At 40.3% G+C, this 15,169-nt stretch overlaps 1 protein-coding gene across 2 annotated transcripts in view; it reads right to left on the reverse strand.

Moving 5' to 3' along the window:
* The window catches only part of LOC137257657 (F-actin-uncapping protein LRRC16A-like), an 80,288-nt gene that overhangs the window by 30,181 nt on the left and 34,938 nt on the right, over positions 1–15,169 (reverse strand). The window contains exons 4-18 of one of the 2 annotated variants that reach the window (XM_067795016.1): positions 14,037–14,096; positions 12,637–12,764; positions 11,855–12,023; positions 9,966–10,039; positions 9,477–9,552; positions 8,979–9,067; positions 7,938–8,032; positions 7,299–7,489; positions 5,971–6,048; positions 4,249–4,436; positions 2,744–2,895; positions 2,256–2,355; positions 1,685–1,739; positions 1,295–1,398; positions 779–916 (exon numbers count right to left, since the gene is read on the reverse strand). In XM_067795016.1, coding sequence (XP_067651117.1) covers positions 779–916; positions 1,295–1,398; positions 1,685–1,739; positions 2,256–2,355; positions 2,744–2,895; positions 4,249–4,436; positions 5,971–6,048; positions 7,299–7,489; positions 7,938–8,032; positions 8,979–9,067; positions 9,477–9,552; positions 9,966–10,039; positions 11,855–12,023; positions 12,637–12,764; positions 14,037–14,096 — 1,697 coding nt within the window. Of the gene's footprint in view, positions 1–778; positions 917–1,294; positions 1,399–1,684; positions 1,740–2,255; positions 2,356–2,743; positions 2,896–4,248; positions 4,437–5,970; positions 6,049–7,298; positions 7,490–7,937; positions 8,033–8,978; positions 9,068–9,476; positions 9,553–9,965; positions 10,040–10,239; positions 10,294–11,854; positions 12,024–12,636; positions 12,765–14,036; positions 14,097–15,169 lie in introns of those variants that run through there. The other variant, XM_067795017.1, reaches the window with a different exon arrangement.

A 15,169-nucleotide genomic window follows, 5' to 3' on the forward strand; every position in this document is an offset into this window, starting at 1 on the left:
TAGAAATTCTTTCCTGTCTGCCATGTTTGCTTGTTGTGTTCCCGCACACTTGGAAACTGACCAACAAGAGCAGTCTTGTGTTTCTGAGTCATTCAGAGATTAGGGACACCGTCGAAATATGACCAAAAACGTTTCACAGTAGTGCCTCTAACCGTCCTTGTCGCGCGATGAAAGAGACAGTGATAAGCATTGTCAGTCCTGTGACCAGCATGTGGCAGGAAAGGGAGGTTCCCTGTGGGTAAGTGTATTGTACGTCCACTTCTGTTAGTAGGGAACTTCACGGGATTTGAAGTGTTCCACTATCTTCGCATAGAGGAAGGAGAAAAGCATAGTAAGCCTGAGTCAGGACGAGGAAAAATAACTATTTAAGTCTGTTTCACTCGAACATTCCAAAACTATGGCAACCTTAGGTCTTAACTAATAAGAACCAGTCAGGTTACCTGTTTTAAAATATGTGTCATTATCAACACAAGGGATTTATGTTGTAGCCTTGATCTATCACGGTACTTGTCAGTTACCCATGAAACCATTCAAACTCAAAACACTCTCTGTTGACCACTTCCACTGCCCCAGAGTGAGTGAGTAGGGTTTTACGCCGCTTACGCCGCAATATTCCAGGAATATCACAAGAGGGAACACCAGAAATGGGCTTCACATACTGTATCCATGCTGGGAATCTAACCCAGATCTTCAGGGTGACTAGGCTACCCCACTGTCCACCCACCCTTTGCCCCAGACAATATTGATGAGTTGTGTTTTTGTATCTCAGACAACTTACTTCTCCAAAGCTTCAGCAATGTCTTCAAATCCCTGAGCTGTGGTACCATTCTTGTCCCAGAGGATGGTGCGGAGTTTGGTGTTGATCTGCAGTGCCTTTGCCAGCATCCTCGCCCCGATGTCGCCCATTAGATTTCCACTGAAACAGAATTACATCAACTTAACACCATAAACCTTCACAAAGTAAATTCCAACTTGTGCCATAAACTTCTTGTACACAACCACCTCCGGTCTCCTGGTAGAAAGAATTTAGTTCATAAAATCCTGTACCCCTTACTAGAGTCATTTGTAATCCATACAAAATTATAATACACTCTCTCTTACATGATATACAAGCTGTAATTGTGAATTTATTAGCACAAGCACTTTCACAGATCTCAACTAGAACACATTTGCTTTTGAAAAACAAAGTAGGTACAGCACACATACACTAAAAACATGTCAAACCAAACATTAAGTATTCGTTTAACACAAACTTCATTTAATCCACATCTCCAGGAACAGGATGTGTGTATACCTGAGGTCGATGGTGGTAAGGGAGGTGTTGCTGCCAAGGGCGTTGATGACGTAAGCCGTGTCCGCCTTCAGACGCGAGTCAGCAAGGGACAGACTCTCCAGAGACTGTAAAGATGATGATGATGATGATGATGATGATGATGATGATGATTTACAGATTTTACTTGTGCTTTCCAACAAGATGAGTATTTTGCACAGAGCCATGTTAAATAAGACAAAAACCAACCAATCAGAAGCTGACTAGAAGCAGAAGGCAACATCGTTTGTTGGTCTTTTACTGAAAACTTGAGGTAAGACTGAAGAGAATGCAATAACAATCTGATTTTTAAAAATAAGTCAAAATAGTCCACAAAAGAAGCAGTGAATTATTGTTGGCATCTGCTCTACTCACACTTTCCTCCTCTTGAATAAGCTGCACCACTGGGTCAAGGACTGACAACATGTTCCTGTGGATGAACAAGATGTGAGACATTTCATAAAACAGCAAGGATTTAAACAATGTCATACCTAACCAAAGACATGCAGGATGGATTTTAAATAAGACGACTGGCACAGCTAATGCTGCACTTAGCCTACAGTCACAATGGCTACTGTAGTTACTAAGATGGCAATGATGTACAAAAGTGATGACACTTTTAGACATGTCACACATTGTAACTGTTGAATAAAGTCACACAGTCAGGATCATCCGATAACACTAGGGTACCACAGGTATACACACAAAGGTGATTGTAGAATTTTTTTATTTTCAATTTTCACGTCTGCACTCAGGAAAAGGTTGCTGAGCAGACATTCCATCCATTAGATGACAGAGCTGGTCCACTAAACTGTGGAGCTGATCCATCAGTTCATAGAAGCGATCTACTAGCGACGATCCACCAGACCACAGTGGCGGTCCATGATAGTATGTCGGTCACTCAAATAATACAATGACAACATTCATCAAATCCACTGCAACTTACTTTGGTTTTACACCCTGAAAGTTTCGTCCTATTGCCAGGTGTCTCAGTGACTGACATTTGGCTATATCTGGTAACAGCAACTTGAGGTCGGAATCAAACCCTGCAATCACATCACAAACATATATTTCACACAAATATCACAAAGGGAAAACCAACATACAAATGTTATCTCTTATTTCACAACACATATGTTGATGATACAACAGTGCTAAACCTGCACAGGCTTAATCTTCAGCAAGCTTATAGGAACCTGGCACTAATTGGAAAGGCTGTGCATTCTGGAGACTCAGTGCCCAGGGCTTACACTTGCTACTTGAGTTCCTCCAGACCAGGAACAAACTGAAGTTAACATCCAGCAATCAATACAATACTCTCATGTCTTAGTCAACTTGTTCCATTTCTAAAATCACTGCCAACATTCTGAAAATGTTGATGTTTATATGACAAAAGCAACATTTAATCCTCCTGCCTGCATGTTCCCAGCTCACCATTGTTGCTGATGTCAAGACTGGCGAGATTTTTAATCTCGCTGATGCAACCCGCAATGTTATGTGTTCCCTGCCCTTGAAGGTCGTTGCTGCTGAGGTCAAGGTGAAGGTTGTGAATGTGTCTGTTACTGGATATTCCAAGCAGCAACTCTCTAAAAAACAAATGCAACACTCTCAATTAGAGTGAATGAGTGAGTGAGGTTTTACGCAGTTTTTACCAATATTACAGCAATATCATGGCAGCAGACACCAGAAATGGGCTTCATACATTGTACCCATGTGGGGAATCAAAGCCAGGCCTTCAGTGTGACAAGCCAATACTTTAACCACCTGGCTACCCAAACCCAAGAGAGCATTACAATTTATAATTTATGCTAATACTCGAAAATAATGTGAAGTGAAGAAGTGTCATGTTGTTTTCATTGCCACCCTGTGTTTACAGTAATGCTTTAGTCCCACAAGAGTGAGTGAGTGAGTTTTGTTTTATGCCTCACTCATCAACATTCCAGCCATATGGCAGCAGTCAGTAAATAATTGAGCCTGGAACAGACAATCCAGTGATCAACAGCACGAGCATCAATCTGCACAACTGGGAACCGATGACATGTGTCAACCAAGTCAGCGAGCCTGACCATCTGATCCCGCTAGTCACCTCTAACGACAAGCATAGCCACCTTTTATGGCAAGCATGGGTTGCTGAAGGACTATTCTACCCCGGGACCTTCATGGGCCCCTCCAAGCAGAAACTCCAGATGTTCCACAGGGTTTGAAGTTCCCATTACTTAACAACTTTTTCAGGATAATTTTTACATAAATAACTTGCATAGATGATGGGAATCTAGGTCATTTACTACAGCAAAGGTCATAACAAAGTCAGTTTATTTTTATGCCGCTTTTATTAATATTAAAGCAATACCACAGAGGGGGACACCAGAAAAGGGCTTCACACACTCTACCCATATAGGGAATCAAACCCAAGTCTTCAGTGTGTTGAGCAAACACTTTAACCACTAGGTTAAATAGGTTACCCCACAGCCAGTTGGGTCAGAGGTTTATACTGCACAAATGTATGGAAAACGAATACTGTCCTGTAATGTTTGTCATATTTTTGGTTAGCCCATTGACAATATGTCTCCCACCATGAGGGATTTCCCAAAAATATTTGACTATAAGCTCATGGAAACAAATATGAGAACACCTGAAAGTGCAAGTGTTCCTTTATACCTTTCCAGGTTTCTTCACAAACTTTGTATGGCAATGTGGGTGAAATCCTGGGAAAGAATAAAGCAATACTTGTACTATCAGGTGTTCCTTTATTCGTTTCCTTTCGTCAAAAACTTTAAAATTTTAACTATTAATTGTACATAAATAATATTTATCCTATCTCACATCTTGTACTCACTCTCTCATGACCTCATGATTATTGATTGACTACTACTTCTGACATGACCTTGGTCACAATATCACAAAACGCAATTCGCGGAATCTTGACTATATCAACCTACTTGACTGCTTCTGGGGGAAGTTTTGTACTGGACAGGTTGACGTGCTCCAGCATACACGCTGTAGCGAAGAACTGTTTGAGGCTGGTTGGGACCTGAACGTCCTTCATTTTCTTGTGGGTGAAGGTCACGTGAGAAACATTCAGGTGAATTAAACTCGTACAGCATCCTCGCTGCAGTGCTCCAAACAACTGGAATGTAAACAGCATCAACATTTACATGTGACATTTGTTGACCAAGATCTTTTATGGATAATTCCTCTTTTAATCTTTTATACACATTTCAGAGTCGTATCAGATCCCTTCATCAGTTCACCTGAAAGGTACATTCTCTTCAAAGAACATGGATGTATGCATTTTCAAACTTTAAAGTATATTTAAAGTATATTCACCTGATGAAGGGATCTGAAATGACCCTGAAATACTGTGTGTAAAAGATCAAAAGAAAATTTAAAGATCTTGGTCAACTATAACAACTTCTAAGTGCCACTAAAAGACATTGTGACATTTGTTGTTTTGTGTTCTACAGATAAATGTACTTTAAGTTTGTTGATTGTTAAACACCTTTGAGAGGAGGAAAACCCTCCAATGGTTCAAACACTGACCAAGGCTGGCCTAGATTCATACTAACACCATCAATCCTCATCAAAAGTTGGGAGTAGGTGATTGTTAAATAGGTCTTAACTTGCCCTGAAAAGTATGTTCTGTTCTCACAACATGGATGTATGTATTTTTAATACAATTTGACCAGTAATACAATTTGTATCAAATTAATACAACCTCAGTTTTGAGATGTTCTGACTTGAATGAGTTCAATTACTAAAAAAACGATCATTCTATTATGACTTTCTGAATCTAAAATCACTTGATGTTCACATCTCATGCCATGCTATTCTGTTGATAGTCATTACAAAACATCAACTTTTCCACAATAACTCAAGATAAGCACCCAGCTGATTATCTCACCACCATGTCAAAAAATGTCAATTCCGATCAGGTTTCAGATAAAAATCTCAATTAAAGTGTTTCTAACAAATCATGTCCTACAGGCACACCAACAACCAAAGAGGATGAACCACATGCATGATTCATGTTCACACCATAGTTGACTGAAAGGTATGGGCACATGGGAGGTAACTCTAGTAAAATTCTGATATTCAACCCTCTGGACATACCAAGATCTTTTATGGATAAATCTTCTTTAATCCTTCACACACCATGTTTCAGGGTTATTCCAGATCCCTTCATCAGTTCACTGGAATGACCCCGAACCATTGAGAGTAAAAGATTAAAGGAGATTTATCCATGAAAGATCTTGGCCACTGTAACAACTTCTAAATGATGCTAAAAGACACAACATGTTTTGTTGGAACACTTCAATTAAGGTCTTTATCTAATACCTGCCTGGGATAGACATATTTTGACACAGCCGTGAAATATTCAAAGTTCCACGACATACCGGACACGCATGGTCCAGTTGTATAAGTTACTTCACTGTGCTGCATCCCTTAGGCATTTCCAGATCCACTCATGGGTTCAAATCCAAAATTTACACTAATAATGTCAGAACCAAAACCATGCCTGTTGGTCCCTCAAAAGCAGTAAATATTTGCGTAACACTGGGCTAATGTCCTTCCTCCTGTATCAGGCAGACTCGCTGTGACTTAACAGTTGTAATGTTCAAAACAGCATAAAATCCAACACACTCACTCACCCCAGCACCTACCATATCAAGGGTACAGTCAGTGTAGGATAGATCAAGGTGAGTGAGGCCGTTCGGATGGGCCAGGAAGTTGAACACTTGCTGAAAAACACAAAATAATAATAATCATGTTTCTTGGAGATTGCTTGGTTGTTGGCTGGTTGGTTGGTTGGTTGGCTGGCTGGTTGGTTGGTTTACACCACACTCAAAAATATTCCAGCAACATGGCAGCAGTCTGTAAGTAAACTTGTCTGGATCAGACAATCTAGTGATCAACAGCATGAGCTTTTTTCTACACAGTTGGGATATGACGATGTGTGTGAACCAAATCAGTGTTTTTGACCACCCGATCCCAATACCTTATGGCAAGCATGGTTTACTGAAGACCTCTTGTAACACAGATCCTCACAGGTAAGGGCTCCTGATGACATTGTTTTGGAGAACTAAGGTGGTCAGTAATGCCAGTCTAAGTAAACTTAGCCCCAGTGTTATTCGTTACACTCCCACACTGTATCTAAAAAAACCTAGTGGGAGGTCGCGTTAGGTAACGTTTCAGATTGACCAATCAGAGCACAGCTTACCTAATCACGAAAGTGGACATTCGCACACACCCTCTGAACTTCTACCCATGGAAAGGTTTGTACCTGAATGATTCAGAATGCTATTTTCTCTACGATTACTTCCAGGTGACGCACATGGAGCATGCCACAACAGTGAATAAACAGTTGCTGAAAATAGCATTTTTGACAATATTCAAGGAAGTCAGCTTGCAGAAATATTAGCTAATGGTAACCATGTCAACAGAAACCAAAAAGCATATATACTACAGGTCAAAGATCAGTGTTTTTTGCGGATATTTATTGTTGAGAGATGAATGTCAGTGACCAGTGCTTTTTGTAAGTCAAAAAAAACCCTAAACAGTAGCCGTTGTCTGATTGGTTAAATCCATTTAACCGTCTCGCATTTGACTGGATAGTCATAAGTCGCTCAAAGGTTACCTGATGCAACCTCCTACTAGGTTTTCAAAGAATACTGGGGCTAAGTTTACTTAGACTGTCAATAATCTGTGAAGCTTAACAAGCAACTGCTATCACTGCAAACAGTTAAAGGATTGATAATACATTTATCTCTTGCTGACAATGTTCCTGTAATGAAGGGCAGATTAAATAAGTACAGGGTAGATGAAAATCTGATTTAGAAGCTTTTAAACAAATTAACCCATCACCATCACCATGGAAACAGTCAGGTAAGCTAAAACTCACAGGTAATGGACAACCCCTTATGTTATAAATCAACTTTAAGGCAAGATGAAAATAAAAATTCCTCGATGTAACAATGTGCTCTCTTCTTACTGTTAGATCTTCTCCTTTCTGTCCATTCTCAGCCAGCTTGAGGGTCCGGAGGGTGTTTGGGATACAGGCACTTCCCCCCATCGTATCAGCTATCCTGTTAAGGCCTTTCGTTGTCATCCCTGTCTTGGACACGTCCAGGTATACCAGACCCTTGGCCTGGTTACTTAACGAACCCATTAAGTGATGCACACCTGAAACAGGGGTCTTTCATCAGCTAACTGTTGCACCCACGGGTATCAGCATACCTTCTGGCAATTGGAATATCCCCATAACTTTCCTCATCAAATTTTGTATGACAGACACAAGAGAAGGTACACAGATTTTCCATTTGAAACAAAAGATACACATGACATTTTCCATATCTTTCTTACACATATACTTTATAATTAAATCAAAATAAACCAAGGTTTAAAGACAGCATATATTCTCTTATGAGGGGCTCTTTTCATGAAGCAACCTTTAGTTAACATTAACTCACTTCCTTTAACATTGGACTAAGGTTACCTTAGTAACTTACAATGACCTTGGTGCTTTGTGAAAGGATGTCATGTCTTTGAGTATATAGGGTTTATTGCTAATTCTAACAAAGTTGCAATAATATCACTCTTAGACACAAGCCAGACTGACAACAGACTATACCTCTATCTTCTAGGAAGTTATTTGACAGGTCGACTCGACACAGCTGGGTACCACTGTTAGACAATAAGGCAGTTGACAGTTTCTGTATAAAATCTCTGAAATCAGACACAAGTTATGCAAGTAAACAATTTGACTCTCTAGGGTATCCCTTGCATAAACGAAGCTAAACGACAATTGTCTGAATGGAGCGGTAAGGGAACAATTTGTAGACCACTTGTAAAGGTAGGGTGAGATATGGTGAACTGTCAGTGGGTGTTACTATGAACATGACAACATGTTAACACCCATTGGGTGAAAGTGTGTTCTACACTTCAGAAATACTTCACCAACATAGGGATACAAGAAATAGTTTCCACATAAACATTCAAACCACTGCCACCAGCATAAGAAGGTACTGCTCTAACCACAGGGTTGCTGCCCCTGAAGACTGTAAGCCAGAAGTGAGGAAGTTCATGGACATAGCAGTTGCCCAAACCCGCAAGCAGACTGCCCCCTTCTACAAGGAAATCCACGTTCTGTAAATCCCACACAAACCAAATGTCACAGCAGGGCCTCAAGAGTTTCACACACTGTACGTATCTTGGGATTTTACACACTGTACGTATCTTGGGATTTCACACACTGTACATATCTTGGGGTTTTACACACTGTACGTATCTTGGAATTTCACACACTGTACATATCTTGGGGTTTTACACACTGTACGTATCTTGGAATTTCACACACTGTACATATCTTGGGGTTTTACACACTGTATGTATCTTGGGGTTTTACACACTGTACCTATCTTGGGGTTTTAACCCATGCCTATTGTTTCATGATAACCAGTCCGCTATCCTAGGGTTGAAGTGAGTGTCTGGCGTTTTACGCTGCTTTTAGCCATATTCCAACAATACCATGGTGGGGGACACCAGAAACGGGCTTCACATATTGTGACCATGTGAGGAATCGAACCCTGGCTTTTCTGTGTGACGAGCAATTGCTTTAATCACTCGGCTACCCCACTGCTCCTTGTTCCCAAGAGAAGGATGAGAAACTTACATTTTGATTCCTGTATTGCAGAGTCCCAGTTCCTCTATCACAGAATTACGCTTCATCACTTGTAAAATCTCATTGGCAGCTTCAGATGTCTGCAGCAGCAATGTAACCATTTTACACTGACTGACAAAACTAACAAAAAGACCAAAGTAAAACAGGTCGACAAAATGATTAGTGCATTTAAAACCAACGGCTAAAATAAGATACATGAAAAAACTAGTAGCATTTGATTTGCTTACTGAACTGATGACCCATCTCAGGGTCACAAATGAGAGTGGCATGTAAAATTTCAGGGAACCTGTAAATTGTCAAGTTGCATTGAGTGTAGGTAACAATATTTTGATGGTGTAATCTGACTGATTCACTTGGTTGCACCTGGCGCAAGGGGTAAACATGAAATCATATCCTGATACAACCATAAGGATAATAACTGGTTTATATGGAGATGTAGATTCTATACAGAAAATCATTCAGATGTTACTGGTGAAATGTTCTACTCACCAGCTTGACATTGTTTGCATTTAATTTAGTAAACCAGCAATTATGCTCAAGAGCTGAAATGATTGGCACCAGGTCCCTGAAACACAGACATATACACATCAGTTCTAATAAATGTATCTGATTAGTGTATGAAGTACATACTTGTGTTCCCCTAAGTAGCTAAGTTTTCTTGTATGGCCATATGTACATTATTTCTGCCATATCCAAGAATTACAAATGACGGGGGAGGTCAAGAGACATTAATGTCTTCCATTATCAGGAGATCAGGGGAGACAACTCAGCAGGCTCTAGGGCTCATGCTACAGAAAGAGGATTTGTTTGTTTATTGTATAACTTTGCAATGTTTAACCTGTATAACGGCAGCCTTACTAAGGCCAGTGATTACTAATGAGTAATGACCTGTAGAACAACATACGCTTGAATCATCTCCTCAATTCACTATTTCTAGGCGGCCATTCTTTAAAAAGTGAAAAAGTCAAACAGACTTACTTCCCATTTAAATGGTCAAAGTCTCGCAAGCACAGCTCCCTTGAGTCCTGAGATAAGTATATGGTATCTACATCCTGAAACACACATAAACAATTCATTTATAATGTTTATATTCTAAATAAGACAAAACATTTGAGAGAATAAATGTCTGTGGGCTTGTACTTTTAGTGTCCATTAAAGAATACACCATTTACCCAGGAATGGTAGTAAGGAAGTGTTATAGTAGTTGAACATGTGGGCGTACGTGGACAGTGGACTCATATATAATACTTACCCACGCCACTTCTTCCCTGTAGGGTAAGGAATGGTAGTCACACATGCAGGTGTACATGGACAGTGGACTGATATATAACACTTACCCACGCCACTTCTTCCCTGTAGGGTAAGGAATGGTAGTCACACATGCAGGCGTACGTGGACAGTGGACTGATATATAACACTTACCCACGCCACTTCTTCCCTGTAGGGTAAGGAATGGTAGTCACACATGCAGGCGTACGTGGACAGTGGACTGATATATAACACTTACCCACGCCACTTCTTCCCTGTAGGGTAAGGAATGGTAGTCACACATCCAGGCGTACGTGGACAGTGGACTGATATATAACACTTACCCACGCCACTTCTTCCCTGTAGGGTAAGGAATGGTAGTCACACATGCAGGCGTACACGGACAGTGGACTGATATATAACACTTACCCACGCCACTTCTTCCCTGTAGGGTAAGGAATGGTAGTCACACATGCAGGCGTACACGGACAGTGGACTGATATATAACACTTACCCACGCCACTTCTTCCCTGTAGGGTAAGGAATGGTAGTCACACATGCAGGCGTACACGGACAGTGGACTGATATATAACACTTACCCACGCCACTTCTTCCCTGTAGGGTAAGGAATGGTAGTCACACATGCAGGCGTACACGGACAGTGGACTGATATATAACACTTACCCACGCCACTTCTTCCCTGTAGGGTAAGGAATGGTTGTCACACATGCAGGCGTACACGGACAGTGGACTGATATAGAACACTTACCCACGCCACTTCTTCCCTGTAGGGTAAGGAATGGTAGTCACACATGCAGGCGTACACGGACAGTGGACTGATATATAACACTTACCAACGCCACTTCTTCCCTGTAGGGTAAGGAATGGTAGTCACACATGCAGGCGTACACGGACAGTGGACTGATATATAACACTTACCCACGCCACTTCTTCCCTGTAGGGTAAGGAATGGTAGTCACACATGCAGGCGTACACGGACAGTGGACTGATATATAACACTTACCCACGCCACTTCTTCCCTGTAGGGTAAGGAATGGTAGTCACACATCCAGGCGTACGTGGACAGTGGACTGATATATAACACTTACCCACGCCACTTCTTCCCTGTAGGGTAAGGAATGGTAGTCACACATGCAGGTGTACACGGACAGTGGACTGATATAGAACACTTACCCACGCCACTTCTTCCCTGTAGGGTAAGGAATGGTAGTCACACATGCAGGCGTACGTGGACAGTGGACTGATATATAACACTTACCCACACCACTTCTTCCCTGTAGGGTAAGGAATGGTAGTCACACATGCAGGTGTACACGGACAGTGGACTGATATATAACACTTACCCACGCCACTTCTTCCCTGTAGGGTAAGGAATGGTAGTCACACATGCAGGTGTACACGGACAGTGGACTGATATAGAACACTTACCCACGCCACTTCTTCCCTGTAGGGTAAGGAATGGTAGTCACACATGCAGGTGTACACGGACAGTGGACTGATATATAACACTTACCCACGCCATTTCTTCCCTGTAGGGTAAGGAATGGTAGTCACACATGCAGGTGTACACGGACAGTGGACTGATATAGAACACTTACCCACGCCACTTCTTCCCTGTAGGGTAAGGAATGGTAGTCACACATGCAGGCGTACATCGATGCATAGCCTCCACATGGTCCAACTTCTTTGCCTTCAATTTCCTTAATCATGTCATACATTGTTTTCAACCTTTCTGGCGGTGTAACTTCTAGTTTGACTATTAACCGTCTGCAAGATAACACAAATACAATGCTGATATTCTAGAGAGTTTCCAAATCACATTTTATGTTTCTGTAGATTTAATTTCCTCACAAACTGTTTTGTTCTTATACAATAATCATTCTCCCTAACCTCTCAAAGTAATAAGTTTACAATTAGGAGGTTGTTATTCAATTGTCTTTGCTTGTTTTTAATATACGTCTATTACCCGATGTTTCATGATTGCAAGTCACACCTGAAAGAAGTCTTAACCAAATTCATCTCACAGCCTTCATGAAAATTCCTGATTCAAAAAATCCCCAACATATGGGTGAGTGAGTTGGTTACTTTTATGCCAATTTTAGTAATATCCCAGCAATATCACCGCAGGGGACACCAGAGAAGGGCTTCATATATTGTACCCATGTGGGGCATCAAACCAAGGTCCTCAGCATGACAAGCAAACATTTAATCACTACCCCACCAGCCTCTGCCATGTGAACTAATATGAATGAATATTGAAAGTTATAACACAGCTGAGAATTGTTTCAAGGAAACGATCAATACTCCTGATGCCCATCCACATTCTCATAACAAGCCAGTCAGTTGATATGAGAACATGGCCAGTCCTGTGTGTACTTACTCTAACGGGAATGAAGGGAAGATCTGCTTGAGAGACTTCCCGACATGTGTGATCATGTGATCTATCTCCTCTGTGTCTGGTTCCAGAGTAACAAACGTGTAACACTTCCCGTCCACCGTCAACGTCATCTGAAAAAACAGAAGCTAGAATGACACAGGGATCTTTTTGGAAGTTATATGAAGAGAGCACTAACCCCATGGACTTAGAATGGGCCCTGGTGCCATAAATAAGCATATGACTATGTTAGTGCTGAGAGAGCTTCAAAAATCTAAGCCCTGTATCCCAGCACCGGTGCCTCAATGGAGAACCAACCACCAACAGATATAACAGGATGGGGAGCATTCCCATTGGAATGTTTATAAAATGGCATCTGAGGCGTTGAATAGATCCACTTTTACTTGAACCTTTTGATGTTCGACAGCAAAGCTGACTTGAAGTTTTCAGCTTCATATATGATTACATATCATAGAAGGGGAGATCACATGTAATTGGTTAGTTGGTTGGTTGTTTAACTATGCTCTCAGCAATATTCCTGCTATATGGCCAAGTATGTAAATAATTGAGTCTGGACCAGACAATCCAGTGATCAACATCATAAGCATCATTTAATACAACTGGGATATGATTCAACCAAATCAGTGAGCATGACCACCCAATCTTCTCAGATGTCTCATACAACCAGCATGGATTGCTCTTCACAATCAAAAAATATTGACTGTTACTAGAACATTCTGGTTCTATAGATACAAAGCCACTGCTATAAACAGATAACATCAGAAATACCATGTCAACAAATCAGAATATTAATACACAATTTCACCATGGAATTTAACTGTCTAGTTATAACTTGCATACACCTGACCTATGTTTTTAGTTTATTTTATTATATCTGTTAAAAGTTTCACTAAATATTGCTTACGGTAAACTGAGTGAAAACGTCCGTGAACTTGCCAACAGTAGACATACACATTGTTGTTTCCAGCCACTAATATCAGATCCATGCTAATAATGCTGTGAAAGGTGCTCTATACAGTGTATGGACAAACTCATCATCAAGGTCATACTCTGTGGCGTTAAAAGCAACATTTGTACTAGTCTGTCAAATATTTCCATCTGAAAAGAATACCTGACACTGGTGATCAGCTCTATCAAAGCACTATGCTTCAAATTACCATAAATATATTCATTAAACTAACGCACTACAGGAATACACTAGCAATGATTAATTTAATACGGTTATGATCTTTCCAAATTAATTCAAAAACTTCTACACTGAGTTAAAATGACGAACTTTTTTCAAAGTCTATGTAAAACCTTGCTATTATAACATTTTAAACAAAAATCCACAATATCGATAGTAGACATATATCACAGAAACATTCACTTGACAACAGCCATACCTGGTTGGGCTTCCTGCTTTCGATTGCTTGTATATCCAGAAAGTGAAAACTTTGCTCCAGCTGAAAAATAAGACAAAATCAAAATTAAAACATGATTAGCACTGCAAAGACAAAATTTGAAGAAAATATCTTGGGCATTGGAGTGTCACTTCAAATCATAGGAGTCAGTCATACTAATTAAAAATATGCTTCACATTTCTCGTGTCATACAAAGCAGACCCTGCTTACTGGACCAGTGACTATGTATTCAATATGAATTGTTGTCAAAAAGAAAATAAACTCAAAGTCATATGACTTGTCCTATATCGAGAAAAATTCCCCAAAGAAACACTTTCGTCCAGCCTTGCAGAATACGGACAGAAAGATAAAAGAGTCAGGTCTTGGTAAACACTGAAAATGGAACAGAATGTTTGTTACAATTACAACCGAAGAATCTTAATCTCTTTACAAATACTTAAATTATTATATTGTGTTACTGCTTTCATGCTCAATGTGTTACAATACTTCAGCTGAATAATAGTAACAGGAAACATGCACATATGATGCAGGAATACTTTATATGGCCCACAAACACAGAGGTTCAAAGTTAATGTTTAAACATTTCTGACAATATTATCTTCAATTTTCAAATTTCACTGACAATGCTGACAAAAACCCTCAAGCTAGTTGTGCAGCCTGAATTGACAGTCCACTTGGGAAGTAACTATCTTTCTTTAACACTAACCAGGATGCTTGTCTAAACTGTGTAGAGCTAGCTACATCTGAAAAACAATCTTCCCATTTTCAAACCAATCAACTGGGAAATGCCAAAATTACTCACGATATATTTTTTGGAGAAACCTAATGGTTTCCTAATGGCATAAACAGGCAGACAAAAACAGCAGATCACAGGGAAATGGACATGGTGTGAAGAAGTCAGAATGAAACTTCACCCATGATTAGAAGACTATTCATTCATAATTCCAGGAAGAGGACACAATACCGTCCATCGACCTACAGATGTGAAAATTGTTTCCACGACAATAACTTAAGGAAGAAGGATAACCAACTAAAAATGCACAATGATGATTAAATATCTGACTGCAGGTAATACCTTATAACTACATTTATTTTAAGGATTTTAGATTGATGAC

The sequence above is a fragment of the Haliotis asinina genome, chromosome 12, assembly GCF_037392515.1.
Source record: "Haliotis asinina isolate JCU_RB_2024 chromosome 12, JCU_Hal_asi_v2, whole genome shotgun sequence".
Taxonomy (NCBI): Eukaryota; Metazoa; Mollusca; class Gastropoda; order Lepetellida; family Haliotidae; genus Haliotis; species Haliotis asinina.